The 25,791-nt window shown below is 37.7% G+C and overlaps 2 protein-coding genes across 10 annotated transcripts in view; one reads left to right on the top strand and one right to left on the bottom strand.

Annotated features, from left to right (window-relative positions):
• nolo (no long nerve cord) overlaps window positions 1-23,087 on the bottom strand; it is a 67,609-nt gene extending 44,522 nt beyond the window's left edge. For 4 of the 9 annotated variants that reach the window (XM_070211829.1, XM_070211828.1, XM_070211823.1 and 1 more), the window contains exons 1-3: window positions 22,969-23,087; window positions 21,894-22,194; window positions 9,869-9,957 (exon numbers count right to left, since the gene is read on the bottom strand). In XM_070211829.1, coding sequence (XP_070067930.1) covers window positions 9,869-9,934 — 66 coding nt within the window. In that variant the 5' untranslated portion in view covers window positions 9,935-9,957; window positions 21,894-22,194; window positions 22,969-23,087. Of the gene's footprint in view, window positions 1-9,868; window positions 9,958-21,893; window positions 22,400-22,968 lie in introns of all 9 variants that reach the window. The other 5 variants (XM_070211824.1, XM_070211827.1, XM_070211826.1 and 2 more) reach the window with 5 other exon arrangements.
• Window positions 12,482-17,338, top strand: LOC138912048 (PAX-interacting protein 1-like). The gene is made up of 3 exons (XM_070211831.1): window positions 12,482-12,818; window positions 13,091-13,564; window positions 14,030-17,338. Exons 1-3 carry the CDS (start codon window positions 12,690-12,692, stop codon window positions 14,405-14,407), a joined length of 981 nt encoding a protein of 326 aa, XP_070067932.1. The 5' UTR covers window positions 12,482-12,689; the 3' UTR covers window positions 14,408-17,338.
• Window positions 23,088-25,791: the final 2,704 nt, after the last annotated feature.

Genomic DNA, 25,791 nt, shown 5'->3' on the forward strand with positions numbered 1-25,791 from the left:
TGGCCAAGGGCTTAGCCGTTGTTAACTGTTTCCGGCTTTATATGCACTCTGTCTCGACTCCCGACTCCGTATGGCTTCGCTTTGACCTCCAACTTTGCGCTGGCCACTGCAGACGGATTTGTTTAGGTCGACTGGAATTGGGTTGCCAGGGAGCGTAAATGTTATGAAGTGGGATTTTTGCGGGATAGTAAAAATATAGAATTTGTGGTGAATTATTTGCAAATTTATGTTGCTAGTGTGCATATGAGCGAAGTTGCTTTAATATTTTCATAAAAAGCAAGAGAGAACGCTATAGTCGGGTTGGTGTCCCGACTATCTAATACCCGTCACTCAGCTAAAGGGAGTGCGAACGCTGTACTCGGGTTGGTGTCCCGACTATCTAATATTCAAACATCAGCTAAAGGGAGTGCAAGGGAGATAGATACATAAGTTTTGATTGCGTATAACTTTTTAATGAATGGTCCGATTTGAAAAATGTCTTCTACATTTCGATAGGTATAAATATACACAACAAAATTGCATTTATACTTCTCGGAAATCTTTAAAGATGTGGGTGCAGGACACATTTTAAAATCGTTAGTGGGCGATTGTGGGCGTTAGAGGGGGCTCCGCTGAAATAAACTTGCGCTGCGTAGGAGGCCCAAGAATATGTGTGGAAAATCTTAACCTTCTGCCTTTTGTAGTTTCCGAGATCTCAGCGTTCATACAGACAGACAGACGGACAGACGGACATGGCTAGATCGACTCGGCTACACCCAGAAAAATGATGGACAACATTTTAGGTCATGCATAGCCTAAAACATTTTAAATGGACTAAAAGTTCCTTTTTAGGTCATGTACTGCCTAAAAATTTAAATTTTTGGTATATTTGCCCTACTATTTAGGTCCCGTATAGCCTAATATTTTAGGTCATCGTGGGCCTTAAAATTAATGCATTTTACCTAAATAAATTTGCACGGAACTCTGATACCGTTCTAGCGACGCTATAATTCCCAACCAGTTATAGCGCGGCTTGCATAGTAACCCACTTCGATCGTTGAATAAAACAGCGATTTCACTGCTGAACAGTGAAGCCTCTTCGCTCGTTTTTGTGTGTTGGCATAATGACGACTTCTTGAAGACTAAGCCGACATTGACCTCGAGTTAGCTATAAATTTCTCTGTATTTACTTTATAATATGAAACATTTTTCAGTACAAATTTTTAGGCCAAAGAAAGCCTAAAATTATGGATAGGGGTTTTCTCATATCTTAAGGCAGCCAATTACCTAAAATCTAGGCCAAAAATTACCCCATTTTAGGCCATTAATGGCCTAACACTTTAGGTCATACAATCCTAAATTTTAGGCCATTCAAGGACTTAGCTCCAGTTTTAGGCCAATTTTACCTAAATTCTAGGCCATTTTTTGACATTTTAGGTCATTTTTTTTTCTGGGTGTAGTGACCCTGATCAAGAATATATATACTTTATGGGGTCGGAAACGCTTCCTTTTAGCTGTTACATACTTTTGCACGAATACAATATACCCTTTTACTCTACGAGTAACGGGTATAAAAATACTTGAAAATATCTAAATACCTAAAAAAAGGAACCGTCGAAAATTTTGAGAAAGGTTGATTTGGATTCTAGTTGATTCTGGAACGTTTTCTGTGACACCGAGAATGCCTTTTAAGGGGAACTTAGGTTGGAAACGATTTCTGTAATCCGCAAGTCGGTTTAAAATTTTTTGATTGAACAGCGTGTTTGGGTAACGAGTATATCATATCACTTTTTTTATAAAGGTAATATATTCTGACTAAAAAAAAACTGTTGTATACCCGTTGGCAAAAAAACTATTCGTAATTGTTCTAGGTGGACCAATTCTTCTCCCCAGCCAGAATTTCGTCGCTTATGGACTACATAAAATATATCATGGGCAAAAATTTAACCCATAAAGAAAAGTATAAAAACCAAAAACTTTTGCTTGACTGCTGCCAAAAACATGAGCAAAGCCCAAATGAAACCGGGAATAAAAAGCAAAGTAAATAAATAAAAAAGAGAAACAAAAGTATTGATATGTGCCAAAAACTTTGTCAATAAATATCATCGTTGGCTTGATGGGTTATAGAAGCCATATATATAGCAGTGGGCATGAAGCATCGTTCTGCAAGAGCAACTTTTGTTTTTTCGGAGTCCTTTGCATGTCGGAAAGTCATTAACTCAAAAACGGTATTGAAATGAAATTGAAATAAAATGCACGACATACCGAATGTTAAACCGTCAAAGAGAGTTAAAAGGGGTGGACGGGTGGGTTTAAATAAAAATGGACCTGGGGACCGGGCTGAAAACAAACAGCCAGAGCGACGAGTGTTGTCGCCAGATAGCCGGATAGCCAGGAACAGAACCAGAGACAGCTAAAGGATTACATGAGAGTGTTACAAATTTTATGCCTGTTCTACACGTTCAAACAGTGCGATAAAAGGAGAGGGCTAGACCAGGATCGGATGAATGTGAAATGCGAAAGGCGAAAGAGGCAGTGGTTCTGAAACGGAATGCCAGAGCAGAGCTTGTTCCTTCTGGAGTTGGAACGTGATATTTGCACAAAAGGCGGGCATTTCAAGTGGCAAATGGCATGGCCATGTCCCATCTCCAAGCCCCTCCTTTTCTGCCCCATCAAATATGGGAAGAGAACGAGGGGGGCGGAGTGCAACTTTGTGAAATTGAGTTTTCATGTAGACTATTTCCATTTATTAATTGCTCACGAAAAGGCTGGGGGAACTCAAATTTGCCCCTTATACGCAAAAATTAAGCTGTTATCGCTTCTTGAGCTTTATGGCTGGTTTTTCCGTGAATACTAGCTTTAATTTGTAAATTAATTTAATAAATTAATTAATTTCTGTTTCAACTATTGATATGCCACATTTTATTTATTATACACAGGTGTAGTAGGTCTTCTATATAAGTATGTTCAATGTAGATTCTATAGAATGTATTTGTCTATGTATACATTTAGGATCGACGAACCCTCTATTTTATCATTTCAATTCCCAAATGCAAGACCGATTCCATGTATATAGCCACCATGTCTGAAAGCCCTTTCAACTCGACCACTCACCGATGCCATTAATCATCTCCAGCTTCGACTCTCCAACTTCTTGAAGTACTCCTAGAAAACACTCACCACAAAAAACTTGTCAACTACGCCTAGGCCATTAACACGCCCGCACACAACAAGACAAACACGCCAACAAGGACTGCCAAACAAACAAATATCGGCCAGGACATAAATACACACAAATAGTGGCACACGCAAAGCCCGAAACCTTGCGAACAAAGTCAAAATGCAGACGGTGAAACGAGCCATAAGAAGAAGATTTCCTAGTGGAAATAAAAAAAGGCAAAATAAAAAGATACGTACTTAAGGAAGGCAGAATATACTATGCAAAAGAAATATTTACTACACGTAACAATAAATCCACTCGAGAAGCAGGCGAACAACAGGCAAAGCCTGCACAAAGGGCCCAGAAGAAAGGGCTGGAGAAATGGGAGCGAGGTTGGCACCCCGTCACCATTCGCAACAAAAAGCCTTTCACGTCACAGCCGACGAACAACCCTTTTCCCAGGAACTATAACACTTCATACACAGTATTACACACCATTCGACAAATTGATTCCAAGATTAAATCTTGACGGAATGAGTGGGCACAAGAGCCGTAGGCAGGCGAATCCAAATCAAAATGCCACCTTCCTTCTTCGAGGTGATTAAATTTCCCATCAATTATTGACGGGCTTTGGCCCAAAACAGGACCCGAAAACGGGAGCAGCTGCAGGTGCTTCGGGTCGCAGGCCTCAAACTAATTACCCAACACACCGGTCGTATGAAAATAATCCAGGACAATGTCCAAAAAGAGTTTTCCGTGGCTGGTTTTCCATCTGAAATTGGATGGTTGCCATTTCTAATTTCAATTCCTGGCTGCGGTTCCTTATTTTGTTTGGTTTTTCCCCCTATTGTTTGTGTTTTTTGCTTTTGTGGCTGGTCTACCATTGATGCTCCACCCAAATGTGACGCCAAATGTCCATTGACATCGTTTTCTGGTTTTCTCGAAATTGGCAGCGTCGCCCGCTCAACATTAAAATTAATTACCACAAATGGACAACTCTCATTACTGAAACTTCTTTCTTTCTTCTGGGTTCTATATGTATACAGTGTACATGGGTTTATGCCAGTACATAAGGTATATATATAGAAACCATGACTATTGTTATAATGAGGAATGCCGAATGGAGCTGGGATTTCAGAAAAAAACGGGAAACGGAAAAAACGACTGGGTGGGTGGTTCTTGAAACTATACGAACAAGTCGCAAAAGTATATCATTAATTTGTAGCTTTTTCGCCTGTCACCCAGCGCAGATTCAATAAAGCGTAACCAAAGCGTTGGGCAGCGCAATCAATTAAAAACTTTGTGTAGCTATTTTAAAATACTTTAAAATTGTAGCTAAAAATATATTTAGCAAGGACAGTATTTCTAGAACATAATTCAACAAATGATAATTTCAAAAGCATCAGAAAAATGTTTTAATACTTTAATGGCAATGAATAAAATGACAAATAATTTTCGTGGACAAAATGAATTGATTTTTGAATTGATCAAATAAAATATAAATTTAAAAAAGCCAGATTTCTCTTTTTGTTCAAACTGAAACCAACATTTTTTTTAATATTAAAAATAATTATATTATATTTACAAAAATATTCTATTAAGGTAAATACATATTAATTTTTTTTCTCTTTTTTAACTTGTATATATACCAATATACACTCTCTGCTCGATTCCTTCAGGCTATTCACCGAGGAAAAGTTCTGCTAACTAAACTTTCGGCATGGCATCTGGCGGCCCAATTGAATGCATTGCCGCCCATTACCAGCTCCTCGCCCACTATTTGGGGGCCATCAAACACATAACAATGCCGCAGAACCAAATCGTGCCACTTTAACGTGGCCATTGCCATGACGAGTGGTGAGTATGTGTGTTGGAGAGTGTGTGTTTGTGGAGGGCAACAAACAAAACCAAACTGAACTTAGGCGAACACGAATAAAGCGAAGGAAAACTGAGCTGAATGGCACGGAATGAATAAAGGAATGCAGGATTCAGCAAAAGCTACAGAAAGTAAAAAAGGAAGTGGGGGGAAAGAAACGAAGTTGGAAGAGGCAGCGAACTTGGGGTTGAGCCCAGAAAAAAACCAGCTGAAAATCATGAAATATTTCGTACATTAACAATTGTTAGACGGAGTTGAGTCCGCTTCTTTCTTTGCCATTTCCCTTCGACGTATTTCCCCCAGCAGCTTGCCAATAATAGTTGCATTTGACTTTGTTACCATCCAAAGTCGGAGTTTGGGGGCCGGGAAACGAAGATGGAATCGAGAAGTCAGCATCTTATGTATTCCATTATGACTGTGCTACAGTTTTTCTTTGCCTCCCCTTATTCAAGCATTTTCTTTTCCACTTTCTGGCTCAATTACTCAAAGTTTTTGTGCTCAAGCCAAATGAGTAAACAAAAAGAATTCAGTTATGCATTTTCAACTTCAGCTACAATGGTTTCAAATTAATTTATCATTTGGATGGACCTTTTGTCTTGTGTTTTTCTGGACCTTCAGATTGAATTATCTTGAAATTTTTTTAAATGTTGAAATTGAAGAAAGGTTCAAAGTAAAATTATATATTATACAAATTTGTATAAAATAAATGGCTTCAAAAACGTAAGAGATTTTATCTCTTCATTTCTTATCTTAAACTGTGCACTCAAAGTTCTTTAAAAAATTCTCTTAGTTAAAACTCTGACCTTCGTTTCGCCTTTTTGCCCTGGGAAGACATCATCAGTTCAAAACTTTGCGCAAAGTTTTTGCTCTTGGTCCCCAAACCATAAACGCTGGCAAAACGGTCACACAAATTTGTGATTATAAACTTTTCAACAGCTATTCACGCGTGCGTTAAATATGCAACAATTTCCGCATAATTTCATATACACCATACCGCTACATGTTATTACTCCCACGTCGGCCTCCCCTTTTGCCCTCCACCTGCAGCAGGTGAGGCTAATCACGTGACATTCCAACACGAACTCACGGTCACAGAGCCTTTGGCCAAACAATTATTACGGCCCAGCAGGCTCACACTCACGCGCAGTACCCCAAAAACACACTCACACAGAACAAAATTGTTTAATAAAATATAATCTATTTTTATGTTATCAAAAATTATATTATATCAATTATTCAAATATTTAAGCGGATATATGACTTAATATATTAAATTAAAAATTATGGCGTCGTGTATTTTTAATATTTTATACTAATTTAAAAAATATAAATTTATTTCAAATTAAACACATTTTTTAACAATTATATTTTTATTCGCATAAATCAATTTAAAGATACTTCCGATTTAATTTCGACTTCATTTTTTTTTGTGTATAGTAACACACACGTCTACCAGCTTCCACTTACACAAGCACATTTGCGCCTGAGAAAACATACAGGACATTTGGCGGCCCTTGCGGTTGACAGGATTGGCGAGTTGTGGAGTAGGGGTGATTAATACCAAGCAATTTCCCCTCTGCATCTGTGGGGCACTGCTTATCATGCGTGAAAAGATCACGGGACTTTCAGCGCTGCACTCTGGGCCAGCCGATCAGATTTTTGGCCAAAAATACGTTTTTCTTTTTTAAGAAAATGACCAAATTGAGTTTGGGATCCTTTTTATAATACATTAAACTAATTTATGCCAAAGTTTTAAAGAATTCGGGCAACTAGTTTTCTTTTACCATATTTTCAAAGTGAAAAATTCATAAAATATTGATGGAAATGAAAAAAAATTTAGAAGTCAAAGATGCTGATGTTGCTGTTCGACTTCTTTCCGAAACTTGCAGAAGGGATTATTTTCAACAAGTAAAAAATATAATATAGCTCGTATGTCTTACTTGTTTGCTAAAATAAATGTAATTGTTAATTTTTACGCTTTTTTTCAGCAAATGAGTACTTTGCTTTTCGAGTGCATTTGAGTGCCATCCCCAAATTAGTTCATTCCTTCAAAAAAAAATTCGTTGATCAATTTACTAAAAGCGTAGCCCACCGACTCGATGCGGTTTTGCCTTAGTTTTCGGTAATTAATGTTTTAATTGAAGGCTTAACTCGAAGTCGAGCTATTTTGAAGAGCTTAGCTAAGAGAGCCCAAGAGTATGCCATACTTTATTTCTTCAGGTTTTGGTGAACATTTTGCGCTCAAAAATTTGACTTTAGTGTGACTAACATCTAAAATCTACTTTTTACGTACACTAATCGATTATGGTATTTTCCAAACCTATATTAATCTTTTTAATCAGGACTATGCAAATAAAAATGTAGCATACTTTTGTGATGACTTCAGAATATGTCAAATTAACATTAAACAAATCAAAAAACAATATTTTTAAACAATTTTTTTTACATAATTTGATTATATAAAACTTAAAAGGTAACAAGGACAAAAAAATATAAATTTTTTTTTAAATCGATTGTTTGATAAACGTTGATGTGGAAGCCTCCGAAAGATGCACTTTTTAACGGTTCATAAATCTTAAATGACATAATATTTTTTAGTGATGTTAATTTTTTTTAGTTTGTTTTATCTCATACTTTATTGTTTTCGAAAATGGAAGAAGTGCGTCTTCTAGTTATTTTTTTAAAAATAAAAAACCGAAAAGTACGTAAAATTTTCCGACTTTGGTCTGGATTATCTATATCATATAAAATTCCAAGAAATTTTACTTTTAGTTCGTTGGAAAGTTCAATCTTTTAAGAAAAAAACGCAAAAAACTGCATCCTTCTAACTGTCCTAGGAAAGAAATTACAGATTTTTGGCCAAAAAATTAACTTTCTGGCCCAGTGTGCGCTGTACGGATTTTAACTGTTGAGCCCCAAACAAATACTTTTGGAATCGCAAAATCGTGTTAGTCAAACCGTGAATTTATATATGATGCGCAGTTTTAAGTTTCGCTAAAAATACCAATTTTTTGGATAATCAAAAACCATCCTTTATTATATACTTTTGAATTTAGTTTTTTTATTGCCGGAACCTCCCTTTGATTCATTTTATTGTCACACAAGTCAATTTTAAAATGTTTAATTACTCCATTTTCCAAAAGTACTAAGTACATAAATTAGTGACATGTGACAATAAAAAATTAAACCGAACACAATTGGCTTCAGAACAAATTTACACCCATTGAAACGTACATTTATGGCAATTAAATCATGCTTTTATGTGCACATAGAACCAATAAACAGAATTGCGCCCAGCATATATGCAAAATGCGAACGTAAATGTTTTCCAAAAAGGATTTTCAGAAATATAGCCCCCACAATGGGCATGAGTTGAGATAAGAGTATAGTACAATGATTTAAATATTTAACAAAATAACCAGTGCCCGGGAAAATCTCTGATATAATCGGCAAGCCAATGTGCAGAGATCAAACGAAAAACATGAAATGCGCTTTTCTATTAAATCGAATTATTTTCTGCGAATATGTGAATGACTGCATGTAGGACAATGAGGATTACAGGGATTGCGTACCACTATTCCGTTTAACTTCAAATTGAATGTAGCTCATTTGGAACATTTTCACATATATTTTATGATATTTAAGTATGCCGATTAAAATAAACATCAACTTGTAGATGGCTTTCACTCTTCAATTTAGATGACTGAAAAAAATTAGTTTTTGCTTTACAATTTCCATATTAATGGGTTAGCTATCTAATGTATTTATTGTAACATAACAATTAAAATGTCAAAATAGTTGACTTTCATTGCCTACTATCAATTTAACTTTTCGTGTCTCCTAATCAAGCCATTATCCATATAAATTGGACATTAACAGAACAGAAGCTGTATTTCTGTTTGCTACCTGAGCATTGTTTACATATCACTACCCACTCGAACTCCGAGAACCGCAAGTTACAGCCCGTATGGCAGCCAAATCAAATACACACACCCCCAAAGCAGCCAGATAGGTATACAAACAATTCCCATTTATATAAGAGTTGGAGGGGAAGGAATGGGACCGGCAAAATTCGAACAAAAGCCCAACATGAAATATTTATAAATATTACGTATACGTAATCGAATTGATTGATTTTGCAATTTCACGAAAGCCGAAACAAAATGCCAAGAGCAGAAGGAACGGGACAAAGAAGCAAAGGTCGTGGAGGTGCAAAAGAAGGGGCCCGGGTGGTTGAACTCTCGTATTTTTGGGGCGGCTAAGGTGCGAGCCTCTTAAGTGATTTCCAACTGTTTGAGGGTGTAGAAAGCGAACTATACAGATAGAACACATTATGGTAATGTGCACACAGTAACAAGTTACAGACACGCCTCCATCAACATTAAGACATCCCCGCCCTCCTCACACACACAACACTTGAAAAACAAAATCCTTTATACCAGAAAGCCAATGACTCCGCTCTTGACCATCGACTTGAATTACAAATGGCTTGCTTTTGGGTTTCCTGGGATCCATGGCATTGAAAAGTATCCGCAATCACACAGCGGCACGTGTTGCTGTCAAGGGCAAGAAAACGGACATCCTTGTCACGAGAAAAGGGTTTAGTGCTCAGCGCTTCCAAAAAAATGACGAGTAATTTAATTCTTTATTAGATTTTTCAAAGGGGAAACTGGTTTGTCTGCTTTAAAATTTATGAAAAGTTCCCTTGTTTTACAAGGCGTTAAACGCGATTTGGTCTGGCCGGGCGTTCTACTCCGAAATTTCCCTTATTTAATGGTATATTAACTTATTTATTAGTAAAGCAATTGTAAACTATAGGATTTCAATTAATTTTAAAAGTATATATTTCTTACCACAAACAAAGCTGCCCAAATTTGCTGAGACTTCCAGTGAATGTTCGCCGACATTTTTATCTGCATTTTCTCGTAATCATGATTTCATGCTGCAAGAAAATTAAAATACAAAATATTCAGTTAGCGAGAAAGATATACTGGTACAACCACAATGGTGTTTCCACCGTTTACAGGGAGTTTCGCAGTCAATTTGTTAACTAAATTTGTAGCCACCAATAGGAGGGGAAAAGGAAGTTGTGAAAACCCGTTTTCATAATTAAGCAAAAATATTGTAAAATATTGGGCGAAGCAGCAACGCCAAACAATTAATGAAGCAAACTGCCAGCTGATGGCAGACAAGGATGCCGGGGAAGAGCACCAAAGATATATAACCGGGAGTATCGAGGAGTGAGTCCACGTTGCAGAAAAGGAAGGAAGAGGCTTCCGAGATAGCTCAGCTGACTGCCTCGGCACCCAAACAAACATAACAAATTCGTTTCTGGCATTGGAACATTTGTCATTCAAATTATGCCTAAACGACATTATTCATTTTCAAATTCGCAGCAAACAGGAAGCTATTCTCGAACCCAAATGAAGTCTAAATTCACAAATTGTATTTACTTATGTCTCTAAAAATAAATTTAGATTTTTTTTTGACATCATAAATATATACCACTTAACAAATTTTAAAATACGCAAATTCTAATTTATTTCACTTCACCTTGACATAATATTGAAGTTATAACCAGTTAATTTTGAGTGTTTCCCTAATGAATAAAAATATAATGTTACATACGTACAGAATAGTTCAGTTCGCTTCAAAACAAAATATTTAACCCTTATCAGTTTTCTTCGCCAAAAGAACGTATTTTTTTTTAATTGCTATAAGCCCAGCCGAGTATAGAAACGTTGGAATCGGTCACAATCAATTTAAATACACTCCGGGGACCACTAAAGTTTGCCCGAAAACAAATTGGAAAAATATTCTAAACGCGCGATGCCAAGGCTAACAATCGCACGCTGACGAGCTGTAAAAACTAATCTAATATGCAACTGATGCAAATTGTGGATATTCTCTGGTAATTATAGATGGGAATCGGGATTTTCCCCTAGCATTTCCTTCATTAGGCACCCCGTCATATTAATTCGTTGTCAACAGCTTTGACCCTTCGGCATAGTTGCGGAAAAAATCAGAAAAATTCCATCAAATCCACCAGCAGAGGTCATAAATTAAAATCATTTTCAGCTGGGGAATATGACAGTAGTTGTTCCCCCTTTTCCCCACTCCAGTCCCTAATCCTCGGGGTTTTGGGGCACGTGGGCGTTGTTGCATAAAAACTCACGCAGGTGTTTTTATGTGGTTTTTATGTGCGGTTCCTGGCATTAGGTTTTGGCTTTGCTCTCGGTTTCGTTTTCGTTTTCAGTAAGGACGGGGACACATTTTTAGGGTTGGAGCGTAATGTAATTAGATTGTCAGAGGGAAGTGGGTGTGAGTTGAAGTTAATTTGAGATTTATTTGGGTTGAAATATGTATGACCAGCTTGCGGTGGCTCAAGAAGATTCAGCTTGATTAAATCGTGGTTTATAAATGTAAATGAAAAACATCTGTTCAAAGCAAAATCTTAAATGAATTTAAAAAGGGCACAAAAAATGAAGAACAATTAAATTTTCTTAAATTGGGGTACCCTAATAAATTATAATAAATTCAGGTTTAGAAACTTTTTTTAAATATTTTAGATAGAAATTAAATTTAGTTCATTTAATTTACACAAAAAAATAAAATAAATATCTAAACAGTAGAACATTTTTAAAAATTCGAGTTTTTTTAATTTGTGCTTCCCAATTAAATTATTATAAATTCAGGAAAAAGGTTTGGAAAGGAATAAAATTTAGTAATTTTTATTTACAGGAAAACATAAAATAAATAGCTAAACAAAATAAATATTAAAAACAATACAATGGTATCCCTGACTGTAAATTATTATAAACCTTTACTTAAAACATGTATTAAGCGGAAGCCCCAAATGAAAGACCTTATCACATGCTTCCCCTATCTCCCTTAATTTGCATATTGGTTGAGCAATTAATTAAAAAATTAAAATCGCGGCTGCGCACAATGGAATCAGGAAGACAACGCTGCACAAAAAAGAAAGGGAATTTCTGAAAAAATAAATTGGCTGTGCCCATTTCCCCGCCATCCAGTTCCTGTTTCCCCCCAACCCCGAGCCTTTTTCACATTCTGTGACTTTGCCATTGTCAATACTGGTGGTTGTCGCTGTTGTTCTTTGTTAGAAATGTTGCGCATTGAACTTTTAATTAGCAGACAGAAAGCATAGCAAAAGTCGGGCAATGAGCGCGAAGGGAGAAATGCACATACAATGCGGCAGGTGTTTACAGAGTAAGGGGGAATCACCCTTTCCGACCAAAAAATACAAAGTGAAATACATTTCAATGCACAGATTGCGTGCTTTTGTAAGGGAACTTAAGCGGAAGAGCGGCGTTGATGGGTCTCAACATTTACCTTTCATTGCTTTAGTCATTTAAAATTAATTTCAATTAAATTTCATCCCGCCTTGATCATCAAAAATGTATTCAACAAATGCCAGTCACGTCAATCTTGGGAGGCTGGCAAAACCGGAACAACAAAAAAGCACCGACTATGGGGTTAGTTGAAAATCAAAATTGAGTTTGGCAGCACTATAATTTCAGGAATTTCTTTTACGACTTAAACTCCATATGTTTGGTCCATCGGATAAAGGTGGAGCCCTTCCGGCCGCAGATGAGTTCGTCAATGGCTTGACTTCCGACAACAATCCGATCGAACCAAAGGTGCCCTTTGGATATGGACAGAGGGGAAAGCTGCCCGTTACAATGCACTAACAAAAAAAAACAGAGAGCGGAAAACTCGCTGCTGGCACTTTTCGGCTTCAGCTCCGAGCAGGACGATCTGTTTCGCACCCGGAATCTTCGCGTAAGTTGTTTTGAAACCAGTATTATGTTTAAGAACGATTTAAAGGGAAGCACTTCTAAGTTATGTATATCGTAAGGAGTGAAACCGTATGAAAAAAACATAGAAATTCATATTGAAAGACCAATCTCACCTCCATAAATATATAAAGGTTTTCAAATTAAACAACTATTAAGCTTGAGTGATTTCAGTTGGAAGTCAAAACTGTTTGGCTTTCAATCAACTTGTACACTCCTCTATTGCAAACATTGCTCATATTGCAATACATTTCACAGTCGGACGATAACTTGAGCTTGGCCTTGTCCAGTTGGCTTCGCTACACCTTGAATGATATGTCCATGCGGCAGACATACGTTCCAACCGGGATGGCTCAATACCAACAGCAGCAGCTGCTGCAGAAACACCAGCAACTGCAGAGACACCAGACGATGTCCTTGCCACAGGAGCATCCTTTAATGGCCCAGCAACAGCAGCAATTGCAACGGCAGCAACTTCTACAGCAGCAACTGCAGCAACAGCAACGTCAACAGCAGCAATATTATTTCGCCCAGTTACAGCCACAGATTGGAGCAGTATATAACCCTCGTTCTTGGCTGCCGTATCACAGTCAACAACCATCGAATCCGCAAGGCAACTACCAATATTGGTATGGCAGGCCACAGCCCGTGAATATCCCAAAAGCTGCGCCTCTACATCCAGAACTGATACCTCCATCGTTTTGTCAACACACAAATGGAGCTTATAACCAGGTAATTGCAACTTATTTGAAATATATTAAACCAAAGATCCTCCCAAAAATCCGTTATTTAAAATCAAACTTTTTTGATTTAAATTAATCTGTGCTAAAAACAGCTACATTTTTATTGTTAAAAACTCAATTTAACTTTTCTCCTATCCTTTACTCCTATCTCCGATCCTCCTATCCTCCCAGAAATACAAAAATTAAAAAACAATCTACTTTCATTTCAATTAATTTGTGCTAAAAACAGAACTACATTTTAATTGTTAAAAACTCTCTTCTCACCATTTGGTGCTGATATTAAAAACATTAATTTCAAAAGATCAAATGTTCTTAATTTATGAGCAATGTGCTTGGAATTTTTGTTTCTTTTTAATTTTAAACAATTATTTATTTACGATATATTCTGAAATCTAACAAAATTGTATGTTTGCAATATTTAGTAGCTCGTAGATTAAACTAATTTGCATTCTAGCCCACTGCTGCATCGAAACCTGAGAGTAAGCCCGCAGAAAAGGCAAGAAGTTCCGCCCCCAAGGATCAGGCTCAACCCACCATTTCGCAAGGTCGTCCCATGGCCGGTGGGCGTTCAAACTTTCGCCCACAATCTTCAACAGCCTCTGACAGCCTGAATCGTATCAACAGTCTCACCAGCTTCCAAGATGAAAGCGGATCGCAAATTCGTGACTCTGAGGAAGATATGATCAAGTATCGACGCATTGCTGCAAGAACTTTAAGCCCCGAAATGGATGAATTTAACAGAAGGCAGAAGAGCTTAAAGTTGCAGAAAGATAAACAGCTGCAGGAACAGAAGATCAACACTCATAGAAATTTTCCGGTAAAATCGCCCTAAAAACAAGGAAAATCGCCCTAAAACGGGGGTCAATGGCGACTAGGCAACAAAATTAGGGCAAATTGCCCTAAAAATACGGGTGAATTTGTCACATATTTAGGGCGATTTTTCGTAGATCTAGGGCGATTTTTCTATTTTCAAAGCTAATTGCCCTAAAAATAGGAAATGAGACCCTTACACTAAAGGCAGTTTCCTTTAAATCCAGGGCGATTTTTCTGGACTTATAGGCGAATTGCCCTGGAAATCGGAAAAAATACCTTTAAACTAAAGGCAGATTTTCATAAATCTAGGGTGTTTTTCTGGATTTTAGGGCAAATTGCCCTAGAAATATGAAAAAATATCCTGAAACTAAAGGCAGATTTTTATAAATTTAGGGCGTTTTTCTGGATTTATAGGCGAATTGCTCTAAAAAAAGCAAAGTGCTCCCCAAAATTTCCCGGCTTTTTTTCATAAATAAAAATACGATTTCATTATATTTTTTTTGTTTTTTTTATATTTTTGTTTGTTGTTATTTACACAATTTCTAATTATATACATTTACATACTTTTCTACTTATTCTTATTGCTAAAAGAATTACATCGATCTTAAAAATAATGTTTTGGCTTAATGTATTTTTTGGTCCTTAGGTTTTGTGCTTCCGCCGGAGGGAATTTTAGGTCTTTTAAGGTTTATTACAATAAGTACTGATTATCAAATTTTACTTCTAATTGAATGCATAGAAATAATATTTTTTTTTGGAATGAACAGATTGTTTCTTTAAAATAGTTACAGTTTTAAGGTTTTATAATCCTTCAAGAGTTAAAGCTTTACCTTTCTTATCAGACTCTAAATGAATTTCATAAAACATTTTTTGGATAAATGTCGTGGTTTAAAACAAAAAATATTTTGAAGCACACATCAATACTTTTCAATAAGGTTGGCATTCTATAAATAAACCTCTGATAGGTAAACTGGAAATTCAACAAGGTCAAAAAGGGCTTGTTCCCACGTTGCAGCTGAATGGTTGCAGTTTCGGCTTTCCGGATTAGCAATTTTCCGTCAATGCCTTTAGATGTGTTTGCAGTTCCCCAACAGTAGCCTTCCAAACCAAGAAACGGCTTGGTGTGCTTCGCGTTCTTGCTCCCGCCGTCCTTTTTTGTCATTGCAAAAATTAAAGTTGATTGTATCTCTATTAAATAAAAACAGTCTATTTATTGAATGAGAAAAGAAAAAGAGAAAAAGCACATACCTTCAGCGTGGCTTTCCAAAGATTTGAGCAGTTTTATTCCCTTACTTTCGCTTTTAAAAAGTGCGAAAAGTGGTTTGCGGAAGCTGGATCTCAAAGACGTTCTCAATCTAAAACAAGAAATAAAATTGTTAGAAATTAATATAAAAATGCACTACTAACAGTCAGAATTTTCATTTAGCCTGCGATTGCGTTTGCTGCTACTTCTGGAAAAAAAGAAGCAACAAAAGCAAATTTCGGTTACTGACGAAATGACGCAATAGAAATTTGGGGGTTATTTTGGCATATGCACTTGTGAATGCGGTTTGTCCGGTGCATAAATACAGATTTCTGGTAAATATATACATCTGTATACATGTGTATATTCTGTTGCATCACATACATATATGTATACTCTTATTAATGTTCTTACTTTGTTCTGCCACACTTCCAAAACTCTACATCTGGACCGCTGCTTCCAGTCAAATCTTTTTAAGTTTCAGCTGCATTTTTCTCTGTTACAGATATGTAAATTCAATTAGTTATTAATATCCAAATTGCACAATTATATATGTATGTACTCACCAGAAAACAGAGAAAGAATCGCCTCCCAAGTCCTTTAATAGCGTTTACATTTTTCACTTTTTCACAAACACGTCTTTCGCCGCCAAGCGCCCGAAAAATTATGACAAAGTCTAGACAATGCAACTCTTTCTACCCCCACCCTTGCCACTGCAACGGACGAAAAGTAGCAAAGAAGAAGAAAAAGGGTGGACTTCTCTAAAGTCAAATGCGCTCAGCATCAAAATTCATAGAAAAAGGTCCGCCCTAATATACACACACATTCACTTGTTTTGACCTGTCAACCACACACACATACACACATGTATTACATATGTATCCATTAATTGCGTCTTAAAATTTCGTTTGACTCTTCCTTGTTTTTAGGGCAATTTCAGAAAATTTTTTTTGCTATTTTGTTTAACGTTTTAAGGCGATTTCGCCCTAAAAATAAGGAATTACTTTTGGAGTCGACTCATGAAAATTCGCCCTAAAAAACAGGGCAAATTGGCCTTTTTGGAAAAACTAACCCTAAAAAATATTTTCCATGGCGATTTTTCGTAACTTTAGGGCTAGCCACCCGTATAATAAGAAAATTTTTCGTAGTTTTAGGGCGACCTCGGTTTTAGGGCGACTTTTCTAGTATTTAGGTAAAAATTTCTATGAGTGAAGGAGGTTGAACTCGACTCGAGCCTGGGAAGCGGTGCCAGCAGTTTGTTCCGAAGACTAGCTCATTTCATGCGCTGCCGCTCTCTAAGGAAATCCAAAATGAAGTCAGCTAAAACTAAAAGCCACGATGAGGTTAGTCCAGAATCATCCGTATATTCAGCACCGAAAAAGCGAGGGTTTTTGAAAAGATTTTTTGGGGAAGTTCGCGATCGGGAAAGTGATATCGGTGTTCAGCAGCAGGCCAAATCCGTATGCAGCGTCCACTATCCCACGGATCTTCCAACCAACAACCGGGATCAGGAGGAACTTCGCGAAGCAGAGTACTTCAGGAGAGTACGGAAAAGGCAGCAGAGGAGGAAGCTTGGGGACATATACCGCATGCCAGCCGAGCATCAAACATAATTCATTAAATTCAAATTTATTCATATAGGCGAAATTTTAAATTAATTTCTGACAGGAACAAAATAAATCATATGGTCAAAGACCTACAGAAATATTTGTGATTTTATTTCATTTCATGAATTCCGTGCTTTCGTAAGATTTTAACACGCTATTTCCATTTGTATTTACCAGAATCTTCTCATTGCGGTGCCAAGTCATATTCTTTCACAGCTCATCAAATCCGTCATGGAGAAATCAGTCTTCATAGACTGAGCCCAAGTGGCCACCCAGACAGACAAACTCGTTTTGCGCGGAGCGGTTTCAATTGATGACGCAAAACCGTCGAAACGATGACGATGGCGGGCTCATTAAACGACCATCAGGGCTTATTAATTTTGACATTTCAATAGCCATATATCATTATCAGTCAACAGGCCATCAACAAGCCATCAATTCGTCAGTCAGTTACAGCATCGACACGGCCCAAAAGCGGACAAAATTCCAACGATAAAAAGAAGAATAGCGAATTGCGCAGTTTACAGGCTAATCAGCTCGTTACTAAATCGGTTACACAGAACCCACCCCCAAAAGACTAAGCCTCCCCCTAAATTATTTTAACCGATTTTTTAAATGAGTTAGCCAAGAGGGGATTTAAAGACTTAAAAGGTCATTTTAGATATTCATCAGCAAAAACAAATTAAATTGATGGGAGCAAAATAAAATGAAATATTATTTAGAAATGACAAGAAATGCAAAACTTGTAATGTAATATTTTATTCCGAAAAAGTATATAATCTCCCCTCGGTAAGCACTACTTCTGCAATTCCTCGGGCATCTCTTTGTTTAGTTTTAGGTTTTTTTTTTACCCATAGTTGGGCAATTGCAAAAGGGCGTGTCAATGGTGTTTGCCCGTCATTAGTCAAGGCCCAATCGAAAGTGCAACGCATGATTGAAGCCCACGCACAGGTAGTTGCATCTACTTATCATACAAAGGCCAACCAAATATGCGGTGAGTTAACAAGCTGAAAAGGGAATGGAAATTCAGAAAATGGGCACAGGGGAACTGGAATACTTGTCCGATCAAATTTGTAGCCATCTAAATGGGAAAATACTGAAAAATTGAAGGTACCCGCTCCCATGGGGCTAGTTTTCCCCTCCTCTGGCAGCTTTTCCGATTCCCCAATCCCCAATCCACAATTCCAATTCCCTATCACTACCCCAATTCCTCCACCTCGTTCACCTTTTCGACTCGACGATGTTGCGTTGACAGGCGAGCGAGCAATAAGTTTCAAATAGTGCCGACAGTTCCGTCGAAGTCGGCGCTCATGTCAAACGGCATCAAGATGACGGAGGGGGCGAAAGTGGCAGTGTGATTGGACAGGACGACGGAGGAGGAGCCCGCCTGCCTTTCACCGTCATTCCATCTTCGCCATTTCCATGCGCAACATCAACATCGTTGCCTTCAAAACTGAAGAGAGTTCGATTTCAATGAATTTCATTCAGTTATTCTGCTTACACCGAGGAAATTGGCGGTGCTTAATGATGAAAAGCTCAAAATGAATAAGGTTTTTATTTGTGATTACGAACCCAAGTGAAAGAAACTGAATTGCAGAGCACAACTAAGTCAAAATACACACATTTTTTAAAGATAGATCTTGGGCATAACCAATAAAACTGATAACTTTGTTTAATTGTTTAAAAAATTATTAATCCTATTAAAAACCATACAAAATTATATTTATATTAATTTTTCAGTTAGAAAAGTATATTAAATAAACAAAATTAAAAAATTTAGTAAACTATATATTTAATTTGAAATTAATAAAATGTGTACTAAATTATTTTTAAGAACAAACTTGATCAAATATATTAGTAAATAGATTAGCCACGGACGGTTTTTGGCCCTGTAGTTTTAAAAATCGATACAGCAAACCATAACGTCCAAAAATATTCAATCAGCCGCACATTCCGCAGAGTCAGCGGCAGTAAAAACCGATTCAAAAATTATGGGCACTTAAATTTGGTCTAGCCACACACACAGCAGAACCATTTTATGGAGAGACAAAGAATTCTACAACTAATAAATTATTTACTATGTATAAATCAAGCCAGGAGACGAGCATGAGCGGCATACAAGAAAGTTGAAAACATGTTAAAGCTATTCAAAGATTTATTTCCAGATCGCAAAATGGGAATGCGAGTTAAATGGAGCAACCAAGGAGCGGAGTAGAGTTCTATTTCGCTCAAGATGTTACCAAGTTTTTTTTGTTTTAATTTCCCAGAATATGTGTCAGGGATTGGGGGTAACCAGGAGGCCAGGTGGTGCCAAGACATCTCCCAGCAAACCCCCGAGACTTGACTACCCAAACAACTTGCACAAAACTTCATCGTCGACGTTTTTAGCCGGTGCCCGTGAGGCACTCTAGAAAAGGTTCGCATGTCTGGCGGTCTGCGAGTCTGCTCTTTGATTTTGTGGCAGATTTCAAGTGTTTAACTTGGCGAGGATTGCACGGAGGTGAAGGGAGCTGGATGCAGTTTCATAATTTAGTACCTTGGCCGGATTTGAAAGTTCGGGATTGCCGTTAAGCAGCTGCATTAAAAGCATCCCGTTTCTTAAATCGCCTTCCATCCCTTCTCATTCCCTAGAATTTACTCTTAAATTGAGACTTTTAAGCTTTCTTTAATAATATTTTAAGCAGCACCAAAATCTGTGCTAAAGCGCATTTAAAGCTTTATATATAAAATCGTAAAATGCGTCTTCAAAATTGGGGAGATTGAGGAAATACTTTATTAGACGATAATTGGATTGAAGCTGGGGCGTAATGGCTTAGGGGGTTATGGGGTGCGTTAAGCCAAGCACAAGAAAAAAGATTTTAATGTGCAAGAAAATATTTATTTAAGCTTTGCGCTAAAATTATGGTTTGCCTACATATAAATAAGTATATAGTGCATGTGTAGTGTTCGTATTTTCTGTTATTTAGGTAAATCGGCTATTTAATATTTTTTTTTTAATAATATTTTTTTTTTTGAGATTACTTTTTGACTTTAAATGATAAGGACCTTGTCTTCTTGGAGAATGTTTTTTTAAAAGTTTAAATAGAGGAATAGAATTTAAATAACGTCACATTTTCATTCGGGTTCAAAATTAAAATTATGTGTACGATAAATGTCAGCCCTGTGACATTCTTTTTAAGGTAATTCTATACAAAAGCCTACGAACTGAAAATAACCATACACAATTTGGTCGCCCTATCATTTTTGTACACCCAAAAAATAAAACGTTGATCAATTTGATATTATGTGGTATCAATTTTGACTTGATAAGCGACATCTCAATTTGATATGCTCGAAATGTAAATATCGAATGTTTCTACTTACAAAAAATTTAATATTAGACTATTTAAATATTTTTCTAAAGTAGCATTTTTTCAGAAGCTTTGTTAGCACATTAGAAAAGTAAAATAAAAACCAATTACCCAACGGTTTTTTTTCTAAAATCCGAAACTAGACGCTAACTTTAAACCGTACAAATCTTACTTGGCCAGCCTTTAGAACAAGTTGTGAAAGAAGTTGAAAACGTTGGACAATGAAAAGACAGTTGCCAAAGTGGCAATAGGATCATCTATGTACGCAGACAGGACTTGAAGGCAGACACACTCCATGACATTCCCCACATTGTCTGAATTTCCTTTCGTACCTTGGGCTTTTCCCCCCAGCTGCCGCCGCACAAGCTCTCCAGTCTGTCTGGCCGACTCTTTCAACTGCCGTTGACTTTTTGCATACTTTTGCCGCTTTATTTCATTTCATACTTGTTGTTTTTTCAGCACGCATTCAACAAAAACCATTTTTGAATGCTTTATAATTTACTTAAAAAGTACGACGACATCTCCGGCGCAATTCCCATTGTGTGAGTCTGTCTGGAACATTTTTAGGCACTCGGAGCTTATGAAAGAACTCTCGGCATTTGTTCTGTTTGGTGCGTGTGTGTGGACCTCAGATTAGCAGGCTTATTAAGCCCTCGTCTGTGTGTGTGCACTTTACGACGATTTAGATTGGGACCTGAGCATCTGTTATATTTATGACAACTTTATTGGGGCCACGAGCTGATTGCTTTCTCTTCAGCGTAAATTTCGATCCGTAGAGGCTCTTAGCATGAAAATTGATGCATTTCCCGGTGGTAAACCAATAAAGGGTTTTACATAGTGAGATTTTGGCTATTATCAACATTTCCGAATGGATTTTCTATAAAAGTGCTAGGCGAGACGCTTTGGGTGTTTTAGAGACCTAAATCTGAGTGCGATACCTCGAATTTATATTTATATTGCTGGTTTTAAATTATAACATTTTTTACTAGAATATGGAAATGGGTTATTCTCCAATCCCATTTTATGGTTGCTCCTTGGGTTATAAGGGAAAATATATCATCTTTAATACTTTCAAAAAAGCGTTTGGTCGGTATTTAAAAAATGTATAAGTCTACAACTAAACGAATTATTTAGCCCCAAAAAAGAGAGTTTTAGTATAGCAAATTTAGTTTCGAAAAAATCTAGCAAAGAAGTTGAATAAAAGTCATATTTTTTTAAACTGCAAAATAAATGAAAAGTTGGTTAACGGATTTAAGTGTGAATTTGGGGCTTTTACAGTTAGGCGTGTACAATTTTAGGACTTACGGCAAGCAGAAGTTGAAAGATTTGACACGCTCATCCAATAAAAAATCCAAGAGCAGTGCGGAAGAGAGGGAGCTGTCTACTAATCCACTTTAACAATTCTCCTGCTGTTTCCACAGAAAACGCACACACAAATAGCACCTGCTCGCAGACAGGTAAGACTTCTTCCTCACTGTTTTTTCACACTGATTGTTACGCACTAAAATCGAATTAAACTTGCCGTTGCATTCGTTTTATTCTTTTTTGCCACACTTGCTTCACGTTGCACAATAACTTTCGCTGTAACTTTTACTTTGTTTGCAGCCTGGCAGAAGCAAAAAAACACAAAAACCTCAAAGACGTGAAGAATGGGCAACTTTTTTGTGTCGGTCAGGAAGCTGAGCGCGAAAAGGATTTTCTAGTAAGAAACGCAAGACGCGACAAAGTAATCCTTTCCCGGAATTGTGGGCTTATGGACCCACTTTCTCTGTGTTCTATTTATTATAATTATTTATTTTATTGACTCCGGCCTGGGATTTTTGCATAAATGAAAAGTCGTTAAAAGTTTTGGGCTTCATTTTTAATAGCCCTTCCTGTCGAGCCAATTTTTAGGAATTTTGTGGTAAATAAAAAAGGGATAATTTTTGTGTCAGCTTAAGCTGGGATTTTTTATTGGATAAGTATGATTTAATTCCTAATCCTATAAATTGCTTTAAAATTATCAGATTTTTCTTTAAAAATTGTATTTCATGGAGCCGGCGCTAACATATTGACGAGATCACAAGTTAAACTAAAAATCTTCTAATAAAAAAAGAGGATTTCGAGACAATGGGAGCTGTTAATAATTTATATATAAACTTTTTTTTAATAAATGAGTAAGTAAATGTTTACTTTGAATTTGCTTTTACGATTTGTATATTTTTTCACGCTATTAGCAGGAGCAATATAATTCATTTATTTCACTGCCTAAAAAACAACGATTTCAGTTAATTTTTTTTAAATAAAACTGCCAGGGCTATTTAAATATTTTGGTTAGGTAATTTCGTTATATCATTGTTGATATTGTTTCATTTGCACACCACAAAACACCGAAACGCACCAAAGGACCAAATATGCACTGGTATTGAAAAGCCCAGTTCAGATGAATTTTCTTTTACCGTTAGCACAACCCGCACGCTCAGAAAATCACTTGAAAACTGTTCGGCCGCGTTCAAGTCGTTCGCCGGCCGCGTTCGCGATGAGAAATGTTTTCAGCATTGTTGCCGCAACATGCGGGTGGGGAAAAAGGTTTGAGTGGAAAATCCAGTTTGAGAAGCTAGTCGCCAAACATGTTTGAGTGAGTTCGTGGCGGGGGAGTTGAAAAATTAAATTATTAAGGGGAAGTGTTGCGCAACATTTCCAAAGTTGCAGAAAGTAAATTACAATGTCAAGTAATTTACCAAACGTAATTTAAATTATTACGTCATTTTACCTTTACGTAAGTAAAAAAAAAGGGGAAGACCAACCAGTAAGGCTCAGTATCCAACCTTGGGTAGGTTTTAGTCTTTGAACTCCCGACAAATCTCGAGGCAGGAGAGCCCCTAGCAACAGCGAAGGCAGCGAGAATGCGGCAGAATTCGATGGCATTTTCCAGGTCCACTGGCCAGCCAGTGCTCCATATCGTAGAGCGTCGGTATGCTCAGCGTCCTGCTGGCGACGTGAGCTTTGGACATGTCCGCCACTAGGCCCAGCAGCAACGGCTTCAGCCCCAAAGCCCTAATTTCCCGCATGATTGCGACTAGGACTTCCCTTACTACCTGCGAAGCCAATCCCTTCGCTTCTGGCGGAAGTTTCCTGTCCTTTGGAATCTGTAAAGATCGAATAGTAAATAACGGAATGTGGAGGCAGGGGAGTCAGGACTTACTATTTGGGCGTACACCGGCAAAACCACCTCGCAGTCCTCCGTCGTCGCCAGCACACTGAACATTCTGAATCTTCCTAGGAACAGTTCATCGAATTGTAGGAAAAATGGGCCCTTTCCCTGAGTATCGCAAGGTTTTTAAAACACTCGACTTCGCCGGTTATCTCCTCCTGCGTCCTCGACTTAAGCTCCTCCAAAATCGAAAGTGCAATCTCTAACTGCTCTTCATTCTTGAAGAAAACCGTTTTCACAACTTCTAACTCCATGCTGCTAAAGGCATTTTTCCACTATGCGGTTTTTTCGGTATTTTTGTGTATTTTCGATTGGCAACGCGATAGGCGGACGTGAGGTGTTTCCATTGGCAAACGCGTCTGAAAACAGCTGTTGTGCTATTGTCATTTGCGAGCTGAAGTAAACAATGGATTTAAATAATTTGTTATTGATAATTGTAAACGCAGAACAGCATTTGAACGTGGAAACATTGCTGCAATGATGAAAGCAACAACATCCCACGTTACGCTGCTTGAGCATTTATTACGGCAGAAAGCAAAAGGATCTGCTGCAGAAGACGTTCATATATATAGATCTGATCAGTCATTTAAATAATTCTTTGACACGACCCGCGACAGCAGTAGCTTCTGCGGCGGCACGTCACTGAACAGAATCTGATACGGGGCAGAAATCCTACAAGAACATTGTGCGCAAGAAAGAGGGATGTGCCCTTTTCCAGCAGTCGCCTGTCAACGTGTGTCATTGGAATATGGAATGGCCATCTACGGTCTAACCAGGAGGTCGCCTTAATGGACGAATGGCGCACGCGAAGCAAACGTCAAGATCATGGAGATGGGAAAGCCCATGTGGCTGCGCTGCATCGACCAATATTTCGCTTCCGATCCTTTCTAGCCGAGCCATTCCATTGGATAAACGAACTGCTACTGCCCTTTATGCGCTTGGATTATCCTCGGAATTCTGAACTATTGCCAGATCATTTGGCATATATCATATATCAAATACCAATCTATACGAAATAAAGTTCATGTAAATATCAACAATAAATGGTTTTAATATTTCCCGCTTCTTATCAGCCTCTTATCAGTTTCGGGTCCAGAAAAATGTTCATGCCTGGTTAATACTGCTTAAATATACCACAAATTTCACTTTCCAGCCCTGTAACGCGACAAATTTCCACCCTCCCCTCCTCACTCCTCGCCTACAAGTTTTGTATGGGATTTGGGCGCGTTAAACGGTAAATGGATGCAAACGCGACGCGTCCATAATGAGCAGAGGGCATAATTTTGCTTAATTGCGTCGCAATTCACTTTCCTATTGGTAAGATATCGATATCGATATCGATTGCTATCGATGCCTAAGAGGTATTTTCAAGACCTTGGTCATACCAAATATAGTTGTCACCGATTCTCCCCACCCAACCCAGTTTGAATAAATAGAGTTGTTGTTTTTTCGATAACATATTAACTCAATTATCCCCGGCAATGGGTGGAAAATGACTGGAACAGTTTATTATTAGTGCTTTGCTACCGGTCTTTCAGAATAATAAAACTTCCTGGTTCCGCTTCCGTCCTGTCTCTCCGTCAGGCGGTAAAACAGTACGTACGCCGTGTCTTGAGGCTGGAAGCGCCTCCACCGAAGTGGAGGAGACCGTCTTCGTCGTCGGCCCTCTTCCACTTCCCCTTGTCGAGAGAGATCAGGGCGTAGTAGTGCCCTGAGTGGATCGCCTCTCCGCGGTGGACCACCGCTGCGTACACCTTGAACTTCACGACCACATCGCACAGTGGTCGCTGCCATAGGCCAAAAATTAAAAAATTGATTTTGAGATATTCCAGCGAAAACCGGTTATACGATCAGCTAATTGTCCGGGAGTCTAACGGGACTTTCCAACACTGGAAAGCAAAGTGTAAGAACGTGCTTATTTGAAATTTGTCAACGGTGCAGTGCAACGGAGTGAATTTAAAAAATTATAATAAATTATAAAGCACTGTTTAACCCCATTTGTATATAATG

Source organism: Drosophila takahashii, chromosome 2L (genome assembly GCF_030179915.1).
Source record: "Drosophila takahashii strain IR98-3 E-12201 chromosome 2L, DtakHiC1v2, whole genome shotgun sequence".
Classification (NCBI taxonomy): domain Eukaryota; kingdom Metazoa; phylum Arthropoda; class Insecta; order Diptera; family Drosophilidae; genus Drosophila; species Drosophila takahashii.

What these genes read in the sequence shown, in the direction of transcription:
- LOC138912048 (XM_070211831.1), top strand. Translation starts at nt 12,690, where the DNA reads ATGGACAGAGGGGAAAGCTGCCCGTTACAATGCACTAACAAAAAAAAA. An exon ending in TTCGCACCCGGAATCTTCGC is followed by an intron (nt 12,819 to 13,090) that starts GTAAGTTGTTTT and finishes TACATTTCACAG; the next exon opens with TCGGACGATAACTTGAGCTT. An exon ending in CAAATGGAGCTTATAACCAG is followed by an intron (nt 13,565 to 14,029) that starts GTAATTGCAACT and finishes TTTGCATTCTAG; the next exon opens with CCCACTGCTGCATCGAAACC.